Source organism: Thamnophis elegans, chromosome Z, assembly GCF_009769535.1.
Source record: "Thamnophis elegans isolate rThaEle1 chromosome Z, rThaEle1.pri, whole genome shotgun sequence".
Classification (NCBI taxonomy): domain Eukaryota; kingdom Metazoa; phylum Chordata; class Lepidosauria; order Squamata; family Colubridae; genus Thamnophis; species Thamnophis elegans.
The window spans coordinates 25,743,824-25,765,666 of record NC_045558.1 but is presented as its reverse complement, the minus strand read 5'-3'; the positions used below and the strand labels follow the sequence as shown (position 1 = coordinate 25,765,666).

At 36.3% G+C, this 21,843-nt stretch overlaps 1 protein-coding gene across 3 annotated transcripts in view; it reads right to left on the bottom strand.

Annotated features, from left to right (window-relative positions):
- Window positions 1-5,319: 5,319 nt before the first annotated feature.
- ABCB1 (ATP binding cassette subfamily B member 1) overlaps window positions 5,320-21,843 on the bottom strand; it is a 45,122-nt gene continuing 28,598 nt past the window's right edge. For 2 of the 3 annotated variants that reach the window (XM_032238024.1, XM_032238025.1), the window contains 11 exons: window positions 20,408-20,512; window positions 19,527-19,604; window positions 17,867-17,950; window positions 17,397-17,600; window positions 16,148-16,248; window positions 15,730-15,870; window positions 14,360-14,516; window positions 13,463-13,660; window positions 12,440-12,646; window positions 8,970-9,116; window positions 5,320-6,942 (listed from right to left, as the gene is read on the bottom strand). In XM_032238024.1, the coding sequence (XP_032093915.1) occupies window positions 6,736-6,942; window positions 8,970-9,116; window positions 12,440-12,646; window positions 13,463-13,660; window positions 14,360-14,516; window positions 15,730-15,870; window positions 16,148-16,248; window positions 17,397-17,600; window positions 17,867-17,950; window positions 19,527-19,604; window positions 20,408-20,512 (1,629 nt within the window). In that variant the 3' untranslated portion in view covers window positions 5,320-6,735. Of the gene's footprint in view, window positions 6,943-8,969; window positions 9,117-12,439; window positions 12,647-13,462; window positions 13,661-14,359; window positions 14,517-15,729; window positions 15,871-16,147; window positions 16,249-16,568; window positions 17,231-17,396; window positions 17,601-17,866; window positions 17,951-19,526; window positions 19,605-20,407; window positions 20,513-21,843 lie in introns of those variants that run through there. The other variant, XM_032238026.1, reaches the window with a different exon arrangement.

Here is a 21,843-nt window from a genome sequence, read left to right as displayed (position 1 = left end):
CTTGACTCTTAAAAGAAAATCCTTCCTCAAAACCCCTTTTCTATCTACATACAGTATTAATTTTCTTACAAGCAAAGCCTATACCATTCTAAAACAATTTGTAAGCATGGCAGTTTTTCCTATCTATGCACACTACTCATTGCTTACAATAGGTTTTTTTTCAAATATAAAAGTAGAATTGGTTAATATTACCTTCAATATTCCTTGCAGCAGCTATTCCTAATTGCTTCTCTTGAGTCTTCTTATGCAAGAGGCCTCCAGCTTTTCCTCAGACTTTTCCAAACCTCAGGAAAGATTTATAAAAAATTGCACATAAACATTTGTAGATTTGGGGGCAAATGGGAAGTGTCTTAGGTGACCTCAAACAATGGAAAGCTAAAGAAAGCCTCGTGAGCCTCTGGTCGTGAGCTTGCAGTTTCTTCCTCTTGACTAGCACATCTGATAATAATAACAGTAAATTAACCTGGAACTAATTGAACCCAGCTAGCTAAAGTTAAGGATTGATTAAATTACCTACTGGAGTAACTCCCTCCTCTTTTGCCTGTTTCCTTGCAACGTTGACAAATTACAGACAGGAAGATGCATTTGAGCAAAAACATAGAAGATTTTCAAAAGAGAACTCTTGGGAAAGGAATAAGAAAAAAAGTGTTGTCCCCAAGTCAGGTCTGTACCTGGTGCCAAAGCTGATGAAGAACACCAGACATAAGATGCAGGTTTTGTTTCCTTTTATCAAAGCGCTTCAGCAAAAGAGGCCCCAGCCAGCAAAATGCCAGGACCCAAAACAAACAAAGGATTCAACAAGCTTTTATACAGTTTTTCAAGGCGGGGTAAACAAGCATTGTCTAATAGGCAATTCTGAAAATTGTCTAAAGGGTCCTCTATTGGCTCTATATACCATCCCTATTTCTAAGTTTTAACTAATAAACTCTTCAAAGGTTATCTAGCAAGTGTTCTATGAGCTCTATTTCAACCTTGTTTCTATAAATTAACCAATAGGCATCCTATAAGACTTTTAGCAAGTCTTCTGTTAGCTCTGTCTTAGCCCTTTTCCTTATCTTAGCAATATGTCTTGTATGATCTGCCTGATAGTCACCTCTCTTTTTCTGCATTAATAGGGGAATTAATAGGCATTCCAAATGCATATCTGCTCTCTTCCTTCTGAGTTCATAACCTTGCATTTTTCACAAATTGGCCCTACAGCAAATGGTCCATCATTCCCCCCTCCCTTTGAATCTGAAAATGGCTGAGTTTTCCAAGATCCACCTAATACCAGTATCTATGTGTGGAGAACTGTATTGTCTGCCTACAAGCAGAAAGGCAAAGTGGAAGATACTGCAAACCACAGCAGATGATTAACAGAATAAAAGAGGTACACGTAAAGACCCTTTTGCATAAAGGGTGTCTTCTTTTGATTGTCTCTTAACATGTACAACTGCTACTTGTTTTGGCTGCCAGACTGCTTCCAAAAGTTCCAAGATTTGTGAGCCATACTTGGTCCTTTTGCATTTAATAACCCTCTTTCCCTCTGCAGGGTTCCTTGGGCATGCAAGACTCTAAAAGCATACTTGCTATCAGTATAGAAATTTACTTTGTGATCATTGGCTGGTAGTAAGGCCCTACAGCAGGGCTGTCAAACTCCCAGCCTGATGGCCACACCCACATGGTTTAGCAAAGGGGGGGAAAGTCCCAATACATCATGTGATGCTGCCATAATGACGTGAGTGTGACACTCATGCTCCAGAGTCAAGGTGGTGCTGTGGTTAGAATGCAGTACTGCAGGCTACTTCTACTGATTTCCGGCTGCCTGAAATTTGGCAATTAGAATCTCACCGGACTGGAGGTTGACTTCCATCCTTCTGAGGTTAGAATCTCACTGGACTGGAGGTTGACTTCCATCCTTCTGAGGTCAAATGAGGACCCAGATTGTTGGGGGCAATATGTTGACTCTATTAAATTGCTTAGAGGGAACTATAAAGCACTGTGAAGTGGCATATAAGCCTAAGTGCTATTGCTATTGCTAGTTAAAGCAATCAACTCATGGTTTAGCTTCTATAATTTCCCACAATGTAACCACTGCCTATCCTGCCTTTCTTTGGCCTTCCACCATAAAGCTACTACTATCTGTAAACCATTTGCAGTCGGCATTTGGGATAAGCTGATTATTGAGATCGGGTCTACTGCAGTGGTGGGATTCAATTTTTTTTATTACCGGTTCTGTGGGCGTGGCTTGGTGGGCGTGGCTTGGTGGAGGTCATGTGACTAAGTGGGCATGGCCAACTCAATGTGACATCAAGTTGGCTATGCCCACTCAGTCACATGACTCCCACCAAGCCACACTCACAGAACCAGCAGAAAAGGCAGCTCCTGCGGCCTGTCCCTTTATGGTTTCCCCTCCCACCCCGTTGCAATACCCTAAAGGGACACCGCAGTCTGGCTGCCTTGTGAGCAACTCCGGGGCTTTGGGGAATTGCGCATCCCTGGGCCCTGAGTCCAACCCAAGTCAAAGTGCAAAATGCTTACCTTTGATGAGCAGATTGGGTGAAACACAAGAGGCGAGGCAAGTGGGTGAGACACAGAGGCGAGGCCGCATTGTGAAGGACATATATATGGAGCAGGAGGGATGGCGGGGGTGGGGCAAATGGCAAGCAGGCAGGTGGGCGGGGTGAGCAGGTGGGGCAAGTGGTGAGCCAGCAGGTGAGGTGAGTGCCAGGCAGGCGGACAGGTGCAGGGTCAGCCAGAGGTGGTATTTGCTGGTTCAGCTAACCAGTTAAAATTTCCACTACCGGTTCTCCAAACCTGTCTGAACCGGCTAAATACCACCTCTGGTCTACTGGCATAGACTGAATCTACAACCTATATACAATCATGGTGGACATCAATGTCTATCTGGGGTAAAAATGTGGTCAGATTAAGTGTATTGTACACTTCCAATTGTACAGCGGAGGAGTCAAGCAGGAGAGTTTGGTATTTCACTTGATAGCCCCTGGTCATCCAAAATGGTCTTTTTACCCCCATAATTTCTTGAACCCTCTATGGGGCCTTAACTATAAGTTGTTATTCCAATGTTAGCTTCTGAGCTTCTTCAACTAGTAGTATGACCTCACTCACAAATAGCCAGACCATCCCAATGCCCCCCATCTATTTGCTTGCTAAAATATGTCACAGGTCTCGGCCATGAGCCATTTTTGAGTGAGAACCCCTGTTCCGATATCTTTCCATTCATGTACGAAAAGTGTAAAGAGTCTAGTGGGGCCTGGAAGTCCCAAACCTCGTGCTCTCATATATTCCTTTTTAATCTTGCAAATGCCTGTTGGCATTCTCTAGTACATTCAAATATTTCCTTGTCCCCTACCTTGACTGCTTGATAAAGGGGTTTAACAATTAGTCCAAAATTGGGAATCCAAATTCTGCCAAAGCTGGCCATTGCCAGAAACCCTCCATAACTGTTTTCTGTTGGCTGGGGGCTTTAATTGACAGATAGCTTCTCTCCTTGGAGCTAACAGACTTTGCTATGCCTCAGAGATGCCATACCCCAAATATTTAACCTCCTGTTGTACCAGTTGTACCAGTGTTTTAGACACCTTATAGCCACAAGTTGCCAGCAAGTTCAAGAGTAATATAGTCTCCTCTATACATTTGTTTCTCATATCAGCACCCGAAAACCAATCATGCCCATACTGCAAAACCAAATATTCCTTGATCCATGGTGGCTTATACAGATCCTTAGCCAGGTATTGACCAAGGATGGTGGGATTGCTCTTAAATCCTTATGATAACCTATATCTATGCTAGAATTCATTGTGTGCCACAGTCTGGCTAAATAACGCCAGTTAGTCTCCAAGCCATTCGCATCTTAATACTGGTTTAGATCTGGAGCTCAGACTTTTGAGAAGAAGTCAGCACTTCCCTAATTTCATTTGCCTGCTGCTTTCTCCTAAAAGGTAGGAAAGTGGGGGCAGGATGGCAGAGGGGACGGCTCCAGCGGCTGCTGTGGGTACGGTAGAGGAGCAGACAGGGGAGGTGGTCCTCAGGCTGGAGCAAGTTGAGGAGCTAGCGCTGCCAGACGTCCGTCCAAAGTAGTGTGAGGGGTGAGGCAACACACAGCTGCTGCAGGGACAGCCGCCCATGGACATGGGCCAGGAGTAAGACCCCAAGGGGTAGTGGTGGCACAGCTCTTCTGTGACTACCGGGACTGGACCTTACATCCTGGAGGCCAGTAAACTGCCATTCGAGATGTGGACGGACCATAAAAATCTGGAGACACTCCAGGCCCCACGGCATTGGAAGGTAGGTGGAAGGCAAGGCACATTCATAGAACTAAATGAAGTAGTTAGATAGCCTTGCTGACAAAATGTGGAGATACAAACATTTGCATGATGTAGTGGATAAATGCTACAAAAAACAAGGAGTAACAGCCAATTCATGGAGGGAAATTAGAAGAACTTTGGAGGTAGACCCAGATAGATGCAAAGGGAAGTGGAAGCAACTGTGAGACAAGTTTGTCAAGCTAGAAAAAAATGGAAACAAAGAGCAGGGACCTGGCTTTTTACAACGAAATTGCCTTTGCTGATTTCCCTTTCCTGCTGTCTTCTAAATTTTCTTTGCTTTGTTTTAGCGTCCCCTAGCCAAAATATTAACATTCACAGAAATATATATGCAATAGCTATGAAACTATCTCCAAAGGACAGATGCATACATTCCCAACCTGCAGGGACACAGAACCCTAGTCTAAGATCAAATCTCCAGCTATCTCAAATGTTCCGGGTCATTTTAAATAGTAACTGGGGAGAGCTAATTGTGTGTACCTCAGTGGGTAGCGAAAGGAAGATTGGGTTATAAATGAGAAGTAAACAGCATACAAGTTTGTCATGCACCTACATACTAGTATACACTAATAAATAATAAATGTGATTAATAAATAAATACACTCGGCAAATTTCTCCAACTAAAATATATAAAATAAATGTACAGCAAATATGGCCGTGATGTTTCAGAAAAGTATTTCTTTTTTATGTTTTAGAAAAGGTTAAGCGATTTGTTTCCATTATTGTCAGGTTGTTCTGTTCTATGTATGTGGCATTATAAAGAATAAGATAGATAGATAGATAGATAGATAGATAGATAGATAGATAGATAGATAGATAGATAGATAGATAGATAGATAGATAGATAGATGATAGATAGATAAATTCTTCTCCTCCAGACATTTAACTTTGATTCACTTTTAATGTCACAATAGGTTGTGACTCCAAATATCCCTCATTTAAAGGCATTAAACATTTTTTAAACTGTATATTCATAGAAATAACCCAATGCCCATTGGTTATTGAAACTTTATTTAATGACATTCAACAGATATCAACAACCGTTTCTTTTCACTAGAAACAATAACTGTTTTTAAAGCTTCTCTTTCTTATCTCTTTACCTCCTCCAAAATGCAAGTGTTAGTTTTCAAGCTCTAGATGTACATTTAAAATCTGAAGTATGTAATTTTGCATTGTATGGTCACAAAGGAAACTTCTTGGTCTATCACTTCATTGGGAAGGTGATGATGATAAAATTATTGAAGTCATCATACAAATACAGCTGTCAAGATATAAAGTGCTCAGTTTAGCCAGCAGAAAGTAATAAACAAAGAGAGCTGGAATGCAGAACCTGACTCAAAACAGATGTTTAATGTTGGTGATTATTCTTAGAAATTTGGCCTATCTTGCTTAATATAAGAATGTGAATAATATCTTCTGTACTTGCTAGCTGCAGCAAATCTGATTGGGAACCCACAGTCTGGAGATAACATGATGAAGCACACTGGCTCAAGGTTGGCAAAGGAGTGAATAAAAATTGTGTATCCTTCTCTTATTTATTGAACTGATCTGTGGAACATACTGCATATTGCAGGAAAAATATTAACGGTGACAAACTCTCATTTTTAGGATTGTTTCATAACAATAAAGGAACCAGCAGCCAAGAAATACTCCTTAGACTAGCATTTGCTAGAATAGCCATGAAGTCCTGAGAAAAGATGTGTATATCTAAACAATCAGAAATGTGCAGACCATATTTTCTCTATGGATGTGAAAGTTGGACTTTGAAGGAGCAAGATAAAAAGAATATTGATGCTTTTGAACTTTGGTGCGGGAGAAAGATTCCTGAGAATATCATGAATAGAAAAGAATTGGATTGTGAAAGAAATCAATAGTTCTTTCTCAAGGCACAAACAAATGACCAGGTTTTGAATATCATATTTTCGGTATGTTATATGAAGACCTAATTCTATGAAAAAAGTCTATAAGGCTGGGAAAGGTAGTAATGTAATCTGGAGTCCCAGGAAGGAAGGGCTACATTTCAGAAGGCAAAGAGTCAGCAAAGCATGGGAAGTCTGATCAGAAGGAAGAGTTAAAACAGTTCCTCCCTAGCAATTCCCAGTGTATATTTATGATGATGCAAATATTTGCTTTACTTTGGCAATATTTCTGCCTATAGGTGTAGAACAAAAAAAGAAACTACTCAAAAGTAGTTACATGTATCTTTCTTGGTCCTTAGGGACTGACAAGGGCAACCAGCAGCGAGACAAATGTTTTCAATTACTGTGGCAATCAATGCACCTATGGAAGACCTGAAAGACCAAACTAGGGACAGATCATTCTGATGAAAATCTATCTGTACAGTCGTTAAGAGTCAACCCCAACTTAATGCCATATAATCCATCCATTCAAGTAATGTTCATTTTCTTATTTATACATGAGCTGTTCCTGCCTGTACATTGACTAGTGAATAATAAATTCCTTTTTGAGCTAGTAGCTGCTGATGTGTTCCTTGTTCCATGATTTTCCCATTCTGGACTACAGCAATACTGTCAGCGTTCTGCACTGTTGATAAGCGATGAGCTATTATAATGCAGGTACGACCTTGTCTGGCTTTATCCAGAGCCTCCTGAACAACCTATTGAAAAGAAAAAAAATGTATATTTTAATCAATAAAAAAGTCCTATTCTCTGAGAATATGTACATTTTGTTTATAACTGTTCATTGTTAAAATGAACTATTGAATTAATTATATAATGAGCAACCATAAAAGAAAGGACAATGTTGTACTATCTTTAACTGTTATCTGTTTTATTGCAGCATATATTTGCATGACTAGAATTACTTTCAGACAAGATATAGAAATCCAAGCTAACTCTGCATGATTTTATGGAAAAATATCATTTAAAAATTCAAATTAATTTAATAAAATCTTTGGTCTATTGGAAGCTGAAACACACACAATCCTATATGCATTTATTTCTTAAGATGTTTAAGTGTATTTACAGATGTATCCTTAGCAGCTTAATATGCAATCAATTCTGAAACAGCTTCATGGTTTAATTTGAACGATAGATGTTAATTTTCTAGTTATGAACTCTTTAGGAGTCCCTGTAGCTTAGTCACTTGGTGGATAGAAACCATGAATACAAAATCTGATTTATATTGAAGCAAACTTTTAGTCCATTTGGCCAGGATTGTCCACACTAGTTAAAATTGGTTCTTAATATCTGTCTATGCCAATAAGTCTGATAGGATAGGATAGGCAGGTTTCAGGTCCCGCCCTTAAATGTTGCTGTGTTAGATGGAACCTTTGAAGGGTGGATTTTCTTTAGCTGCTCCATCCCTATGCAATAGACTCCCACCAGAGACTGAAGGGGTCCATATCATTTTTAGCCTTCTGAAAGGCCAGAAAGATCTGCCTCTTCTGCCAAGCATTGGGTTAGGCTGGAGATTGAGTCAGAAGGCTAATAGTGTGGTGGCTGGGCACCAAATAAGAATGTTGTTTAGTTTTTATTTTTGTTGGTTCTTATGAATTGCCTAGGTTCATTAAATTTGATAGGCAGTCATATAATATAGTATAGTATAATATAATAAATATGATATAATAAATATAATATAATAAATATGATATAATAAATATAATATAATATAATAAATATAATATAATATAATATAATATAATATAATATAATATAATAAATATAATATAATATAATATAATATAATATAATATAATATAATAAATATAATATAATATAATAAATATAATATAATATAATATAATATAATATAATATAATATAATATAATATAATATAATATAATATAATATAATATAATATAATATAATATAATATAATATAAATGTATGTATATAAACATATGGGTATGGGTATACATATAACATTTTATCCATTACTCCTTGAATATATGTAGTATCTGTGGAAATCACATTTGCAATATTAAAGTTAATATAAGAGCCGAGGTGGCGCAGTGGTTAGGGTGCAGTACTGCAGGCCACTTCAGCTGACTGTTATCTGGAGTTCAGCGGTTCAAATCTCACCGGCTCAAGGTTGACTCAGCCTTCCATCCTTCCGAGGTGGGTGAAATGAGGACCCAGACTGTGGGGGCAATGTGCTGACTCTGTAAACAGCTTAGAGAGGGCTGAAAGCCCTATGAAGCAGTATAGTATTTGGTATTTGGTATTTATTCGATTTGTAAGCCGCCCTATTCCCCGAAGGGACTCAGGGCAGCTGCACAAAAACCAAGGGAGGGGGAACAAATACAGAAAAGTAAGACAAACAAGACGGTATATAAGTCTAACTCTATTGCTATTGCTATGTGTGTGTTATGTATGTGTATTGGTAGATATATACTTTCTTTTGAGAGCAGGCAACAGGATTTCATTTTTAATATCAGCCAATGTGCTCACAGTAAAAAATGAAAATAGATGTTATCTTACCTCATCTCATCAAGTTCTTTAAATAGCATCAATAACAACTAGAATAAGGAACATTTCCAACTTAATTGAAATAACTAGGGATTGAAATGGAGACGTTTGTTCATATGCTTACTATTTAGATATGGTCTTCCTCAAAAGATATGCTGTATTCTGAAACCTTCCCAATTGGAAACCTGTTTTTTGCAGTGACAAAATAGTTACCTTTTCACTTTCTGTATCAAGGGCAGAGGTTGCTTCATCCAACAGCAGAATTTTTGGCTGGCGGACGAGAGCACGGGCAATAGCGATGCGCTGCTTTTGGCCCCCAGATAGTTGAGTTCCTTTGTCACCAACAGTAGTATTGTATTTCTATAAGTAATCAACATTATTTCAATAAATATTGGTGTATCAATTAATTTGGTCATCTATGCCAGTGATGGCAAACCTTTTTTGGCTCCCGGGTGCCACACCCATAATGTTATAAGTGTGACCAGCGCCACACTCACCCACCCCCTGAACTTTTGGCACAGTTTTTTCACCCTCCCCATGCTCCAGAGGCTGTCTAGGAGCTTGGGGAAGGTGAAAATAGCACCCCATCCCGCCACCAGATGTCCTCCAGAGGCCTCAGGAGGCTTCCCTGAAGGCTCTGGATTGCGAAAAACGGCCCTACAGCCAAACCGGAAGTGACTTCTGGTTTGGCTGTATGGCCATTGTTCACCATCTGGAGTCTTCAGAGGCCTTTAGGTGGCTTCCTGAAGGATTTGGAGGGCAAAAACTGGCCCTACAGGCAAACCGGAAGTCACTTCCAGTTTGTCTGTAGGGCTGATTTTCAACTCCTGGTGCCTTCAGGGGCCTTCACGAGGCTTCCCTGAAGGCTCTGGAGGCAAAAACCAGCCTTATGAGCAAATCAGAAGTGACCTTCGGTTTGTCTATAGGGCCAGTTTTCACCCTCCAGAGCCTTCAGGGAAGCCTCCTGAAGGCTGCAGAGGGCAAAAAAACAGTTCTATGAGCAAACCAGAAGTCTGTTTCCAAACTTCGGTTTACCCGTAGGGTGTTTTTTTGTGCTCCAGGGTGAAGAATGAAAAACAGCCTCAAAAGAAGGACTAAGTCAGCTGGCCAGCATGCGCATGCACACTGGCCAGCTGACAGAGCAACTCCTCGTGTACCCTAACAAATGGCTCTGATTGCCACCTGTGGCACATGTGCTATAGGTTCACCATCACAGATCTATGGTAACAAGCTAGGATTTATTTTCTCTCTCTGTCTTTCTCTGAAGTACTATTCTTTCTTTTAGAGGAGCATTTCAGTTAAAATATAGTCTCTTAGTAGTCTGCCAATGCTCCAAATTTTGCAAGAATGCAATTTATCAAGAGGTAGAAAGCTTAATTAATTAATTAACCCTACTAATATCATATAAATAGCTACGTACCAAGGATAAGGAGCTGATATTTCAATCATTTTATGGCAGTTAGAGAAAATGAAAGAATATTCCCAGTTCAGATGCAGTTGTTAGTCATAGTTCTTAATAACCTACTGCATATATCAAGTTCAAAGAACTGAATAAAATAGATTATAGGTAATCCATGACTTATGACTGGTTTAACAATTTTTTGAAGTTATGATGGACTTGAAAAGCATTTCTGGTTGACAAAATGTTGTACTGTTGCCCCACCCCACTCATCCCAGTCCATGGTTACATGATTGCATTTCAGGTGCGTGGCAATTTGCTCACATTTATGACTTGTAGCGGCATCCATGGCGACATGACTGAATTTACATATTTTTTTTTGCCAGTTTCCAATAGTTTTTGCCAAAACACCCATTTGGGAGAATAGATTTATTTAACAACCATTATAAAATTGGTGATAATCAACTCTGGTCACTTGGGTGGTGCTTTAACTTACAAATGCAATGACTTTCCGTTGGAATCCCTATCCCAATTCTGGTTGTTAGTCAAAGATTACCTGTACATGAATTCTTTTTTATGGGGGCTCAAGCTCAAGCATGAAATGAAAGTGAATTGTACGCTTTGTGACAGGATTTGTATGGGAGACATTTCAAAGATCTTTCAGTACGACCATGGCATCCTTATATATCACTTCCTAGTTGGGAACCAAGGCCACTGTTCTGCAGTGGTTCTATTCTTCCTGAGTAGATGATTACAATAAATGTTGATGGGGATGGATAGGCTGAGTCCCTTTGCCATTTCCATGTGGGATGCCCAGAATTTGTCCTTATCTAATATGATTATACTAGGTATAATCAATATTGTATATTGATAATCCCCATTTATATATGTCCCCAGCTGAGTGGGACATTTGGTACGAGTCCTGTTTTGATGCCTGGAAACTGTGGGGATCTATAATTATACTGAATAAAACCTAATTGAATTTGAGCATGATGGAACGTCTCTCTGTGCAGAAGCCTCTTGTTCCAAAATAATTCCAATTTTATCTCTGAATAGGATGTCATTTCTTCTGAAGGAATAGATGCTTACCCTGAGAGTTCTCCTGGATCTTGCTGAAGCAAGAAATGGTGGGCATGACCAGAGACACGTTCAGTCAACTATGCAATTGTGACCTTTCCTGAATTAGAAGCCTGAACTCTGTTATCTATCATCTAGATTACTGCAACTTCTCCTGCTAATGTACTGATCACGAATAATTGGTAACAGCGGGGACATGGGAATGTCTACCTAAAGTGAGGAACTGAAAGAAGTTTCGCCCTAGGATGATCCAGTAATTTGGGCTGATTGAGATACGAATAAACAGTTCTGCAGGTACTTAAGTGCCAAGTATTAATTGTTTTAGAATTATAAGTTGGCTAGAACTTTTGTAGAAACATGTATATATTTGTGTAGAAATATTTAGGGAAAATATTAGTATACAGATAGTCCTTGACTTACAGCCTTTTTAGTGACCATTCAAAGTTACAACACTACTGAAAAAGTGACATGACCATTTTTCATACTTACAACCATTGCAATATCCCATGGCCACATGATCAACATTCAACCATTTGGCAATTGGCTCATATTTATGATAGTTGCAGTGTCCAAGGGTCATGTAATTTCACCTTTTGTGATAAGCAAAGTCAATGGGGAGCCTAGATTCACTTTACAATCATGTCACTAACTTAATAATCACAGTGATTCACTTAAATCTGTGGTTGTAGCTATAAAATGGAGCAAAACTCCATTTGTCTTGCTTGGCAACATAAATTTTGAGCTCAATTGGGGTCGTAAGTCAAAAACTACCTCTATGCATAGTAAGAATTTAGCAGAGTGAACCAACTCTAGAAGACTCTTCCGCCATTAGAGTGAAGATTTAATACTGTGAAATTTCTTTTAGTAGAGTAATAATAGTAACAAGTAATCTTAGGAATCATTCAGGTGAGATGTGCGGCATAGAAATGTGATGAATAAATAAATAAATAAATAAATAAATAAATAACACATAAGAAATCATACAACTTAATAAGCATAAGAGGTAATTCTAATCCTCTAATTTTAATTTGATAAACATTTTTTAAATGTAATGTGGATACGCAATCTATTATTGTTTATGGTAACATTTTGCTTAATTTCTACATTAAGAAAAACTCCTTCACAATACACCATCAAGAAGAGTCTCTTTGCTACTAAGAAACACACCTAGGAATTCAATGACGGACATGTTAGAAAAAGAACTTGCCTCTGGTAAAGATTCAATGAAGGAGTGTATATTGGCTGCTTTGGCTACTTCACATATCTCATCAAATGGTACATCCCTAGTGTTATCACCATAGGCAATATTTTCCGCAATACTGCAACCAAACAGGACCGGTTCTTGAGAAACAATTCCAATCTGAGACCGCAACCACTGAATATTTAACTGCTTTTCATTTTCACCATCTAAAAGCTGAAAAAGGAGAGTTATTAAAGCTTAGAGGCAGAGATTTTTGTGATGTACAATGGATATTGGCCTTCAAAAATGTTATCAGATATACTGAAACTTTTCCTTACAAAAAAGAAAGAGGACAACTAGCTGGAAAGTGAATGAACTTAGTTATGTGGCAGCGAGTATAGGGCAAGGATACTTGAAAGAATAGATTATGAATAGATTTTATATCGAAATAATCTATGTCTACAGTTGCTAAGAGTTGAAAATGGCAACCAATCAATCAATAATTACAAAATGACAGAAAATCCAACAAGAAATAAGATGAAAATATGATCAACTTAATGCATAATTTGAATGAAATGAATGAATGAAACAGTAAGGAAATATTTGGATCAAATTTTACCTCATCCCAAGATGACTTTATGTCGAAGATGTTGCTGGATTAAGTTCCAGCAGCATAATCAATATAAGGAGGAGGATGTAAGGTACAGACAATATCCAAGAGTCAAAAGCTCTTCATTTCTTAAATTGCCCTAAGCTATTCTTGATATGGGGGTGCTTCCAGGAAAGACTTGAAGGAATGACCCAGAGTAAGAGATGGAACTTCACTCTTTATTCCTATACCACAACCTGAATTCCAATAGGGTCACCTTTTTCTAAAAGTTATTAAAAATTCCAAAAGAGGGGAAAATAACAATATATTTTTTAAAATAAAATGTTACCACATTTTGGCACCCAGGTTTCAGTTCTGGGTAGGAATGTTTTATTATCTAGCATCATGTTACATGAATTTGAATTTTGAAAGCAATATAAGCAAAATCCAAACGAGTTTACCACTTCTCCACTGAGGGGATCATAGAATCTTTCAAGCAACTGGACTACTGTGCTTTTTCCACAGCCACTGCTTCCCACAAGCGCTAGGGTTTGCCCCTTCTCTATTGCAATATTCAGACCTTGAAGCACTGGAACATCTGGCCGGGTTGGATAGTTGAAAACCACTTCCTTAAATGCTATATTGCCATTAACTGTTTCCTAGAATCCAAGCAATATCCATACAGTTAAGACAAATGGTTAACAAATACCTAAAAGAGACATATCAAAAGTAAAGCAAGCAGTTCTAGTGGTATTAACCATCGAAATTATTTTGTAACTTTCCTTTGCTAAAACTAATAGATACCTCTCTAATTAAAACAATATTTTAATACCTTCTAAGACTGAAAGAGCTGTAATTTAATATGATAATCTCAGAAGCCAGATGGCATGGAAGAATGACTTCTAAATGAACCTATTATTATTGCACAATCCAAATGTGCTGGGTTTACAACTTCAGATTTCTAGCTAGGAATTCTGATAATTGAACAATTTTAACAAAACCTGAACTAAACAGATCAACAAATCTGGATTAATGAAACCGTTAAGATAATATGAAGAATGCAATATCTTGATTTTTGCATCATAATTACTGCATCAATAGCACAATTCCATATGCCATTATATACATATATATATATATAGAACTAGAACTATATTCAATATATATATATATATATTGAACTAGATAGTTGACATTATCTATGCCTGTGAAAATAAGGCTGATAATTTATTAAACTGCATGTACTGGAATAACATGGCACAAATTAATCTTGTGACACTAGCAATAAATACTTCATTAACAACAATCCTCATAGTAGCTAAATCAAGTGTTGAAATTATATCCAAAAATCAACTTACAGGCTTGTTTCCTTCCTCATTGTAATTATCTATTGATGGAACTCTTTCAAATAACATGAACAAATGGGCAGCAGATATCTTGGCTTTGGCATAATCTGGTGTAAATGAAAATGTCTGCCCTACGGCCATGGCACCAAATACAATGCAGGAAAATACTCTGGAACAGCAAAATAAGAAAACAGGACAAACACATTACATTACTAAAGAAATGGGATATAATAATATTTACATGCACATTTTATTATTGTGTTTCTTGCTAGTGAGAACCTATCACAATGGCTGAGAATTTATGGAATAATATTGCTAACGCATTTGGAAGAGACCAGGTTGTGGAAGATTAACTAGTGGAGTAATGGCAAAGCTTTTTAACTCAGCATGTTAAAAATTCAGAAAATGTCTAACTTGACTCTGCTAGTGTGTCATTGTCCGCTCCCCACCCCCCAGAACAAAAGAGAAACTATTTTTAATATTCATTTATTTTGTAAAAAAATGAAATCAATTATGTGTGGTGTAATGTATTATATAAGGAAACATCAAATAATTAATGAAATGAACTAAGTAAAATAAATTCATTTTTGGAAGGTCCGGAGGCTGAACAAGAGCACACCTCATTCTCACACTCCATTCTAACACAGCCTCCCAAAATTGCACAAAAACGGGGCATGCTTTAAAAATAATTGTTGTAGGTATTTTGTGGAATGTCGTAGGTTCATCACTGTTCTATAATATTATAGATGATTTACTATTCTATTCTGGAAAAAGATGCATATGCAAAAATCTTAAATCAGCAATGCAAAAACTAACTCATGTATTAGCTACCTGCCTTTATTATAATTGAAATTGAAACATGAACTTTGTATATTTCCTCTTTTAATTAAATGCTTAAAAAATTGTTGGAAACAGCAATTAGTGTTCTTTCTAGGAATGTGGCTCCCGCAAGCTTTAGGTCACCATCATATTCAGACAGTGCAAAGATTAAATTGGTCAATATTGCTTTTTAATCTCATGGCTGCTCAGTATTCCTGATGTCCAAATTTTATTCCTTGTGTAGGAATACTATTTTCTTAATACACACCTTTTGCTCTGCTTAAATAGTCAGTCAAAACAGGGAAGAGCCTACCTAATGATTTCCATTTATTGTAAGAATGAACTTACTCATTCTTTTGTTTAACATGGTTCCAAAATTTTTCTAAAGTGTCTGCCTGGTAGATCATACATTCCACATAAACATTACTCTTTCTCCGGAGGCTTTAACTTTCTACAAGGTCATGCATTCTGGCATTTAGTCAATCACAATTTCAGAGATACTATTCTAATATACTATGATGACATTGAAATAGTTTTTTTAAAAATATTGCAGTGGTACATACAAGAATACAGCCTTAAAATCCATATGTCCATTCACAATAAGATAGGCACCAAAACGAAAACAGCCTGCATAGGAGAAGTACAACATTGCTTGGGAAATGCCAAAAGTTAGTCCATGAAGATGTGCTTTCTTTATAGAATTTCTGCAACAAAAATGGAGAAAAGCTGGGGGGTTTTTTTTGTATGCTGATACATTTCCTACATATTTATCAATTAAATAAAATCCATTAGAAATTCCATATGAATAATTCATGCTAATCTTCCTAATATGGTACAAACCTGCCTTGTAGAGAATGATAGAAGTTGAAATTTTTTATAAGTGGAGATATATTGGAACTATAATGGAAAAGGCTATGATAAAATCTTTGATTCTAAGTCATTGTTTTTCAAATGTTGGCAAGACATTTTAATATTTTTTACCTGTAAGGTCCTTTTAAATTTTCTCTATACATTTGTTCAAATTTTCTTTCTCGAGTAAGGGAAACTACAGTTCGAATATTTCCAATAGCTTCTGTTGCAATCTATAAAATGTGAAAAATACACGAGTAACAGGAAAATAATGAACTCTGCAATCTGAATTTTATATTTAGGACAGCGTTTACCAAATTGGCATTTTCTGATCCTAACATACCAGGGTGACATTTTAAAACCATCACCCTGAGGAAAAAAATAACTTGGCAAAAAAAACTATAAAACTAATAACACCATGCTCTAGTCTAACTGCTATGTCAAATAGTTTTATATATTTGCAACCAAATTTTAATTGTGGAACCAGAGCACAGTTACTTCCAGGTATCTGTTGTAATCATTGACAGAACATTACTCAGCAAAGTAATTCATGGACAAATTAGGTATGCTTTATTGAATAAGCCACAAATAGTATGATTTATAGCATTAAACCAATACAGGTGCAGAGATTTTTGAGGAGCAGGAGACTGCATTTTGATTTTTTGATCTTTTGAAGGGCTACTGGACAAAATCTGATAATGTTTTGATATCATCAGAACTTGATGACTACTGTAAATGGCTTTTGCATCTTTTTTGAATAGTTTTTATGTGCAGGATTGGGAGTCAAAGGAAAACTCATTCTCATTCTAAGGATGAGTCAGAGGAAAACTCATTCTGATTTCCCTGAATCTCAAATCCTGGGAAATCAGCCAGAATCACTGTAATCACTATGATGAGGGGAGAGACATTAGTTGCAGCATTAATCTGTAACATCAGCAACAGATAAGCTGTAATATGCTTTGATTTGGAGAACTTGTGAGAGAGGATAAAATTAATAACTGTCTTGAAGATTTTCTTCCAAATACAAGAAAAAGGAAAACAATAGGTACTCAAATTAAACAAGACTATTGCAAGATCAATGTGTATTCCCAAAGTAGAGTTTGTCAACCAATTAGTCCTTTGTTAGGATTCAATCTTGACATCTTGATTTGTATTAGGGACTCCCAGAATCCCTAGTAGCAAACTTGAGTATTGGAAGATGTAATCCTGAAATATCTGGAGAACAACAAATTGAAAGAGGCTACTGTAGATTTACAGAGAATCAAGAAAGATTAGTTAAATTGTCTTTTATATATCTTGGTGTTTATTTCTTGGTTTCAATACAACTTGTTCACCAGTATTTGAATTTGCTATCCAAGAGAATGATTTATTAAAAACGTACCTTTCCTGCACCTCGAAGTTCCTTCTTATCTTTCTCAGCATGTCCAGATAACATTCTGATTTCAATGAGCCCTGCTACTGCAATGATTGGCACAAGAGCCAGAAGTAAAAGGGTCAACTGCCAGCCATACACAAATGATATAATAATTCCAGTCCCGAGATTAGCAATGTTCTGAGCAATCATACCTAACCTTTCCCCTGCGGCCTGAAAGGGAAAGGACAAAAAAGAATGTTAAAATAATTTAGTAAATGGACTCTTCATACGGAGACAACAGTGGAAGGTATTCAGAATCATTTGAACAGGAAACATTTCTGCTTCCTGTTCTTTCTGACTGATACAATTCTAAAACATCCATTAGAAACTACACATTTGCATATTTGCCATAGTAAATAGTTAATCCATGGTTAAATTTCTATTTTGTATAATACCAAAAAGCTCTGGCAACCAATTGGAAATGTGTTATTACTTACACCTTTTACTTCAGAAGCATCATTTGCAAGTCTTGTAGTTAGGGCTCCAGTACTGTTTTTGGGATTATCAAACCAACTGATATCCTATAAAACATTTCAAATAACAATTTATTTTCAAATGAAACTTTTCAAATCAGATTAAATAAAAGATCAATTTGGATAATATCAAGCTGTGATAAAGTCTATGCTGCATTATAATTACTATAATTCTTTTTCATGAATTTATGAGAAGCCTTTTTTGGATGACTAGCTATTGAAAGATTAGCGGGGTCTTTTTTTAAGGCTATACAAGACTTCTTCTTTTTTCCCAATTACATACTTACAGATCTAAAACAATAACCTCAATTTCCAACTTTTTAAATATACTTTATTTCAAGGCATTAATATGCTTTAGCTTTAGAACATATTAAACGTTTTGCTATGATAATAGGATTTCTAAATATTTTTCCATAAAGGAAGAAAAAAAACATAAAAACAGAAATACTCCAAATGATGAAAAATGAATAGGAAAAAGTGGATTGTTATCAATGAAAACTAAAGAGTATTTTAAAAAAACTAATGCAACAGAGCACAATATTAAATGTTTCATAGAAGTAGGTTCCCTACTAAGGGAAATGTTTAGAAAAAAAAACCTTCCCAATTGAATTAATTTTTTTATCCCCCTCCCAAAGATCTTTCAACATAACCACTGATTGGCATTAGAAAGTATTGTTGCTAATTTGCATTGTTCATTTGTATATTAATTCAATGTTTGTTAATTAGGTTTATACATAATGATTCCTTACAGGATTTAACACAGATTTATAATGCTACCCTATTTTTCCCCACAGCAAGAGTTTTGTGAGATAGACTCAAATTTACTGATGATTTTAAATCATCCAAGTTTAGATTTAAACTTGAGTCTATCCAAAGCTGGCCTACCACCTAACCAATACTACACTCTATTCCAATACCTGCAGTAGACTAGAAATCCTATATATAGCTAATTTATAAAATCATATTAACAACAACAACAACAACAACAATAATAATAAAATAACTGCTTATAAGCTGCCCTTGCTCTGTGAGCAAGTGGGCAGCCACATAAAATTCTCAAATAAAATAAATATAAAATGTGAAACTTTCTAACTGTGGTGAATTTTGAGACTGTTTTAAATAAGAAGGCTGACATTTAAACCAATGTTAGACATACCTGTAGGGGAAAAAAATGAAGTGCATACCATGGAGTCCATTAGTTTAAAATGATTTATTTATACCATTATACCAGAGCCATGGTGGTGCAGTGGTTAGAGTGTAGTACTGGAGGCTACTTCTGCTGACTGCTGATTGCCAGCATTTGGCAATTCAAGTCCCACTGGCTCAAGGTTGACTCAGCCTTCTACCCTTCCAAGGTAGGTAAAATGAGGACCCAGATTATTGGGGCAATACGCTGACTCTGCAGACCGCTTAGAGAGGGCTGTAACGCACTGTGAAGTGGTATATAAGTGCTATTGCTATTATACCATAGGGAAAGCATTGTTAAAGAAATATAATTCACCTTACTCCTTGGATACATGTTTTGTATATTATCATACATTTTGGAATGTACAACAAACCATGACTAATTGGGCTGAAATAATATAAAAGCAACAAAACAAAAGGGCACATTTCTTCTGCATACCTGTCTAAGTATTGCTTTGAATCCCATGTAACGTAGCTTCATTGTAAGAATCTCTCCAGCTCTGCCAAAACTGAAACCCTGAAAGAGAAAAATGTTATACCTGATTGCAGCAAATATAAAAGCAACACAAAGCCAAATGGAGAGCTCCACATTGCTCTTTTCAAAGGACAGAAAATAAAATTCCTACAAAACAAACATTCAGAGGGAATGGTAAAAACAAAATAAAAATAACAGAATGTTTTTTTATGCTCTGTTGGTCTTTGAGCTCCATATATAAAAAATAGATGAAGCTCCAAAAGCACCATTGTGGCCACTATCTTTCCTTTTCTGAATACATTAAGTAGCTACCAATGCAAACAATTGTTTCACCAAAGTCCAACAAACTCTTTCTCCTTTTGGACTATTTCCTTTCCATCTTAAATTGGCTTCCTAAAGTAAATATGATTAGACAGCATTAATAGAATCCACATTTAATTAGACTAATTATAGTGTGCTACATGGTTCAATGATTGTTAAATTATCATGAAGAAGAATAATTTAAAATGCTAGTAGAATAATTTAAAATCACTACATTAAGACTCAGACACAATGTTTTTGTTTCCATAATTAAAGCACTAATTTTCCAATAGCCACTCAAGCATCAAAACAGTTCCCCATAATATAAGGAAACTTATCCAAGATTCAGACTAGGTAGATGTACCGAAAAAAATATCATACGAAAGACTATTGATTTTCCTGATTTAATAATAGCTCTAGAATATATCTGAAGATCACAAATGTTTGGATCTGTCTCTAAATTGGAAGAAATTCTTTGAGTTTTCTTCTTGCTGGATATTTTCAGAATCCATCTAAAATGATAAGAATAAAACAATAAAACATACCTGAAGAAAAAAGGTGATGAAAGAAACAATGCCAAGTACTAAGAACAACAGTGAGTAGAGATTGCTCTTTTCACGCAAATATTTGGGATCTTCTATTGCAAAAATCTATGGAAACAATAATTTCAGCCTTAGTTTTATTTCATTCACTTCCAATGTAGTATTACATATTGCTTAGATAATGTAACTTTTCATGTTCTGTACATCACAAAATAAAAACCTCTTTTAGTACTTTTTAAAGAATAAGCCCGCATGACATGTTCAATTCTCAATTCTAGTCAGTCTCAAGGCAGCTTAAACTAATATTATATCTGTTTTAGTTTGAAAATAAAGGTTTCTTTCTTCTCCCAATATAATAATCCATCACTGAAAATATTGGCTCAGTGATTGAAATGTACCCAGTTCTTCTTGGTCACTTTCTCATATGGCTGGTACATTCCCTGGCAATAATTGGCATTATTATCCAGAACTTTGGCAAGTGTTTCAGGAAAGAATGAGATGCCTGTCCTTTACTTACCTACCTAAAGCCTACCTGTGATTTGAAAGGTACCGGGCAATCATTATGTGGGCTGCCTAAATACATGAGCATTGGCCAGTTCTTACCTTTTAAAAAAGCACTAATCGTTTGTTCAAATGAGTCAGTTTTAATCATGAAAGTGAAAATTTCTGTAAACTATCAATGAGTATATTAAACATTTTCCATTAAAAGAAAAAAATTGGCTAACAGGTGGCCTTAGTTTTTTGGTGTGTTTTTATTTTTATTACAGGAGAGTTCCACAACTATATCTGCTCCATAATGGCTTACAAAATATTCCTGCACCTCACAACCTTTATTAAGGTCTTAACCAGCATTAGAGAAGATCATCACTGTCATAGAAAATAAAATATGATCTAGAATATATGGGTTATATATAAAAGGGAAAAAAATTAAAATAAAAATGATTTAAAATAAAAGGTACATCTCCCAAAATTATAGGTAACAATCTAATAATAGTTACATCGAGTACAATTTTGTATCCATAGTATAATCCCACAGAAGAATTAATATGTATCAGTACCCAACAAATCTGACATGCTGCTGTATACAAAATTATTTTATAAAATAATTATATTTTCATGTGTATCTTATAAAAGAATTATATCTGCATGTGTATATATGTGTGTGTTTGGTAGTCCTGTCTTACCAATATTATGTAATTGGGACTGAAAACTCTATTGTTAAGTGACCCAATTGTTAAATCAAATGTGATTGTATTGCTTAGTGACACAGTTCCAGGAATCCTAGTCAGGTTCATTAAGCGTAGACCTCACAAGATTATGACTTGCAACTTTCTCATTGACTTTGTGGGAAGCCAGCAGGGAAGACCACAAATTGTAATCACATAACTACAGGGACACTGCAATAACTGTGAGTATAAAGATTGGTTGTAACTACCACT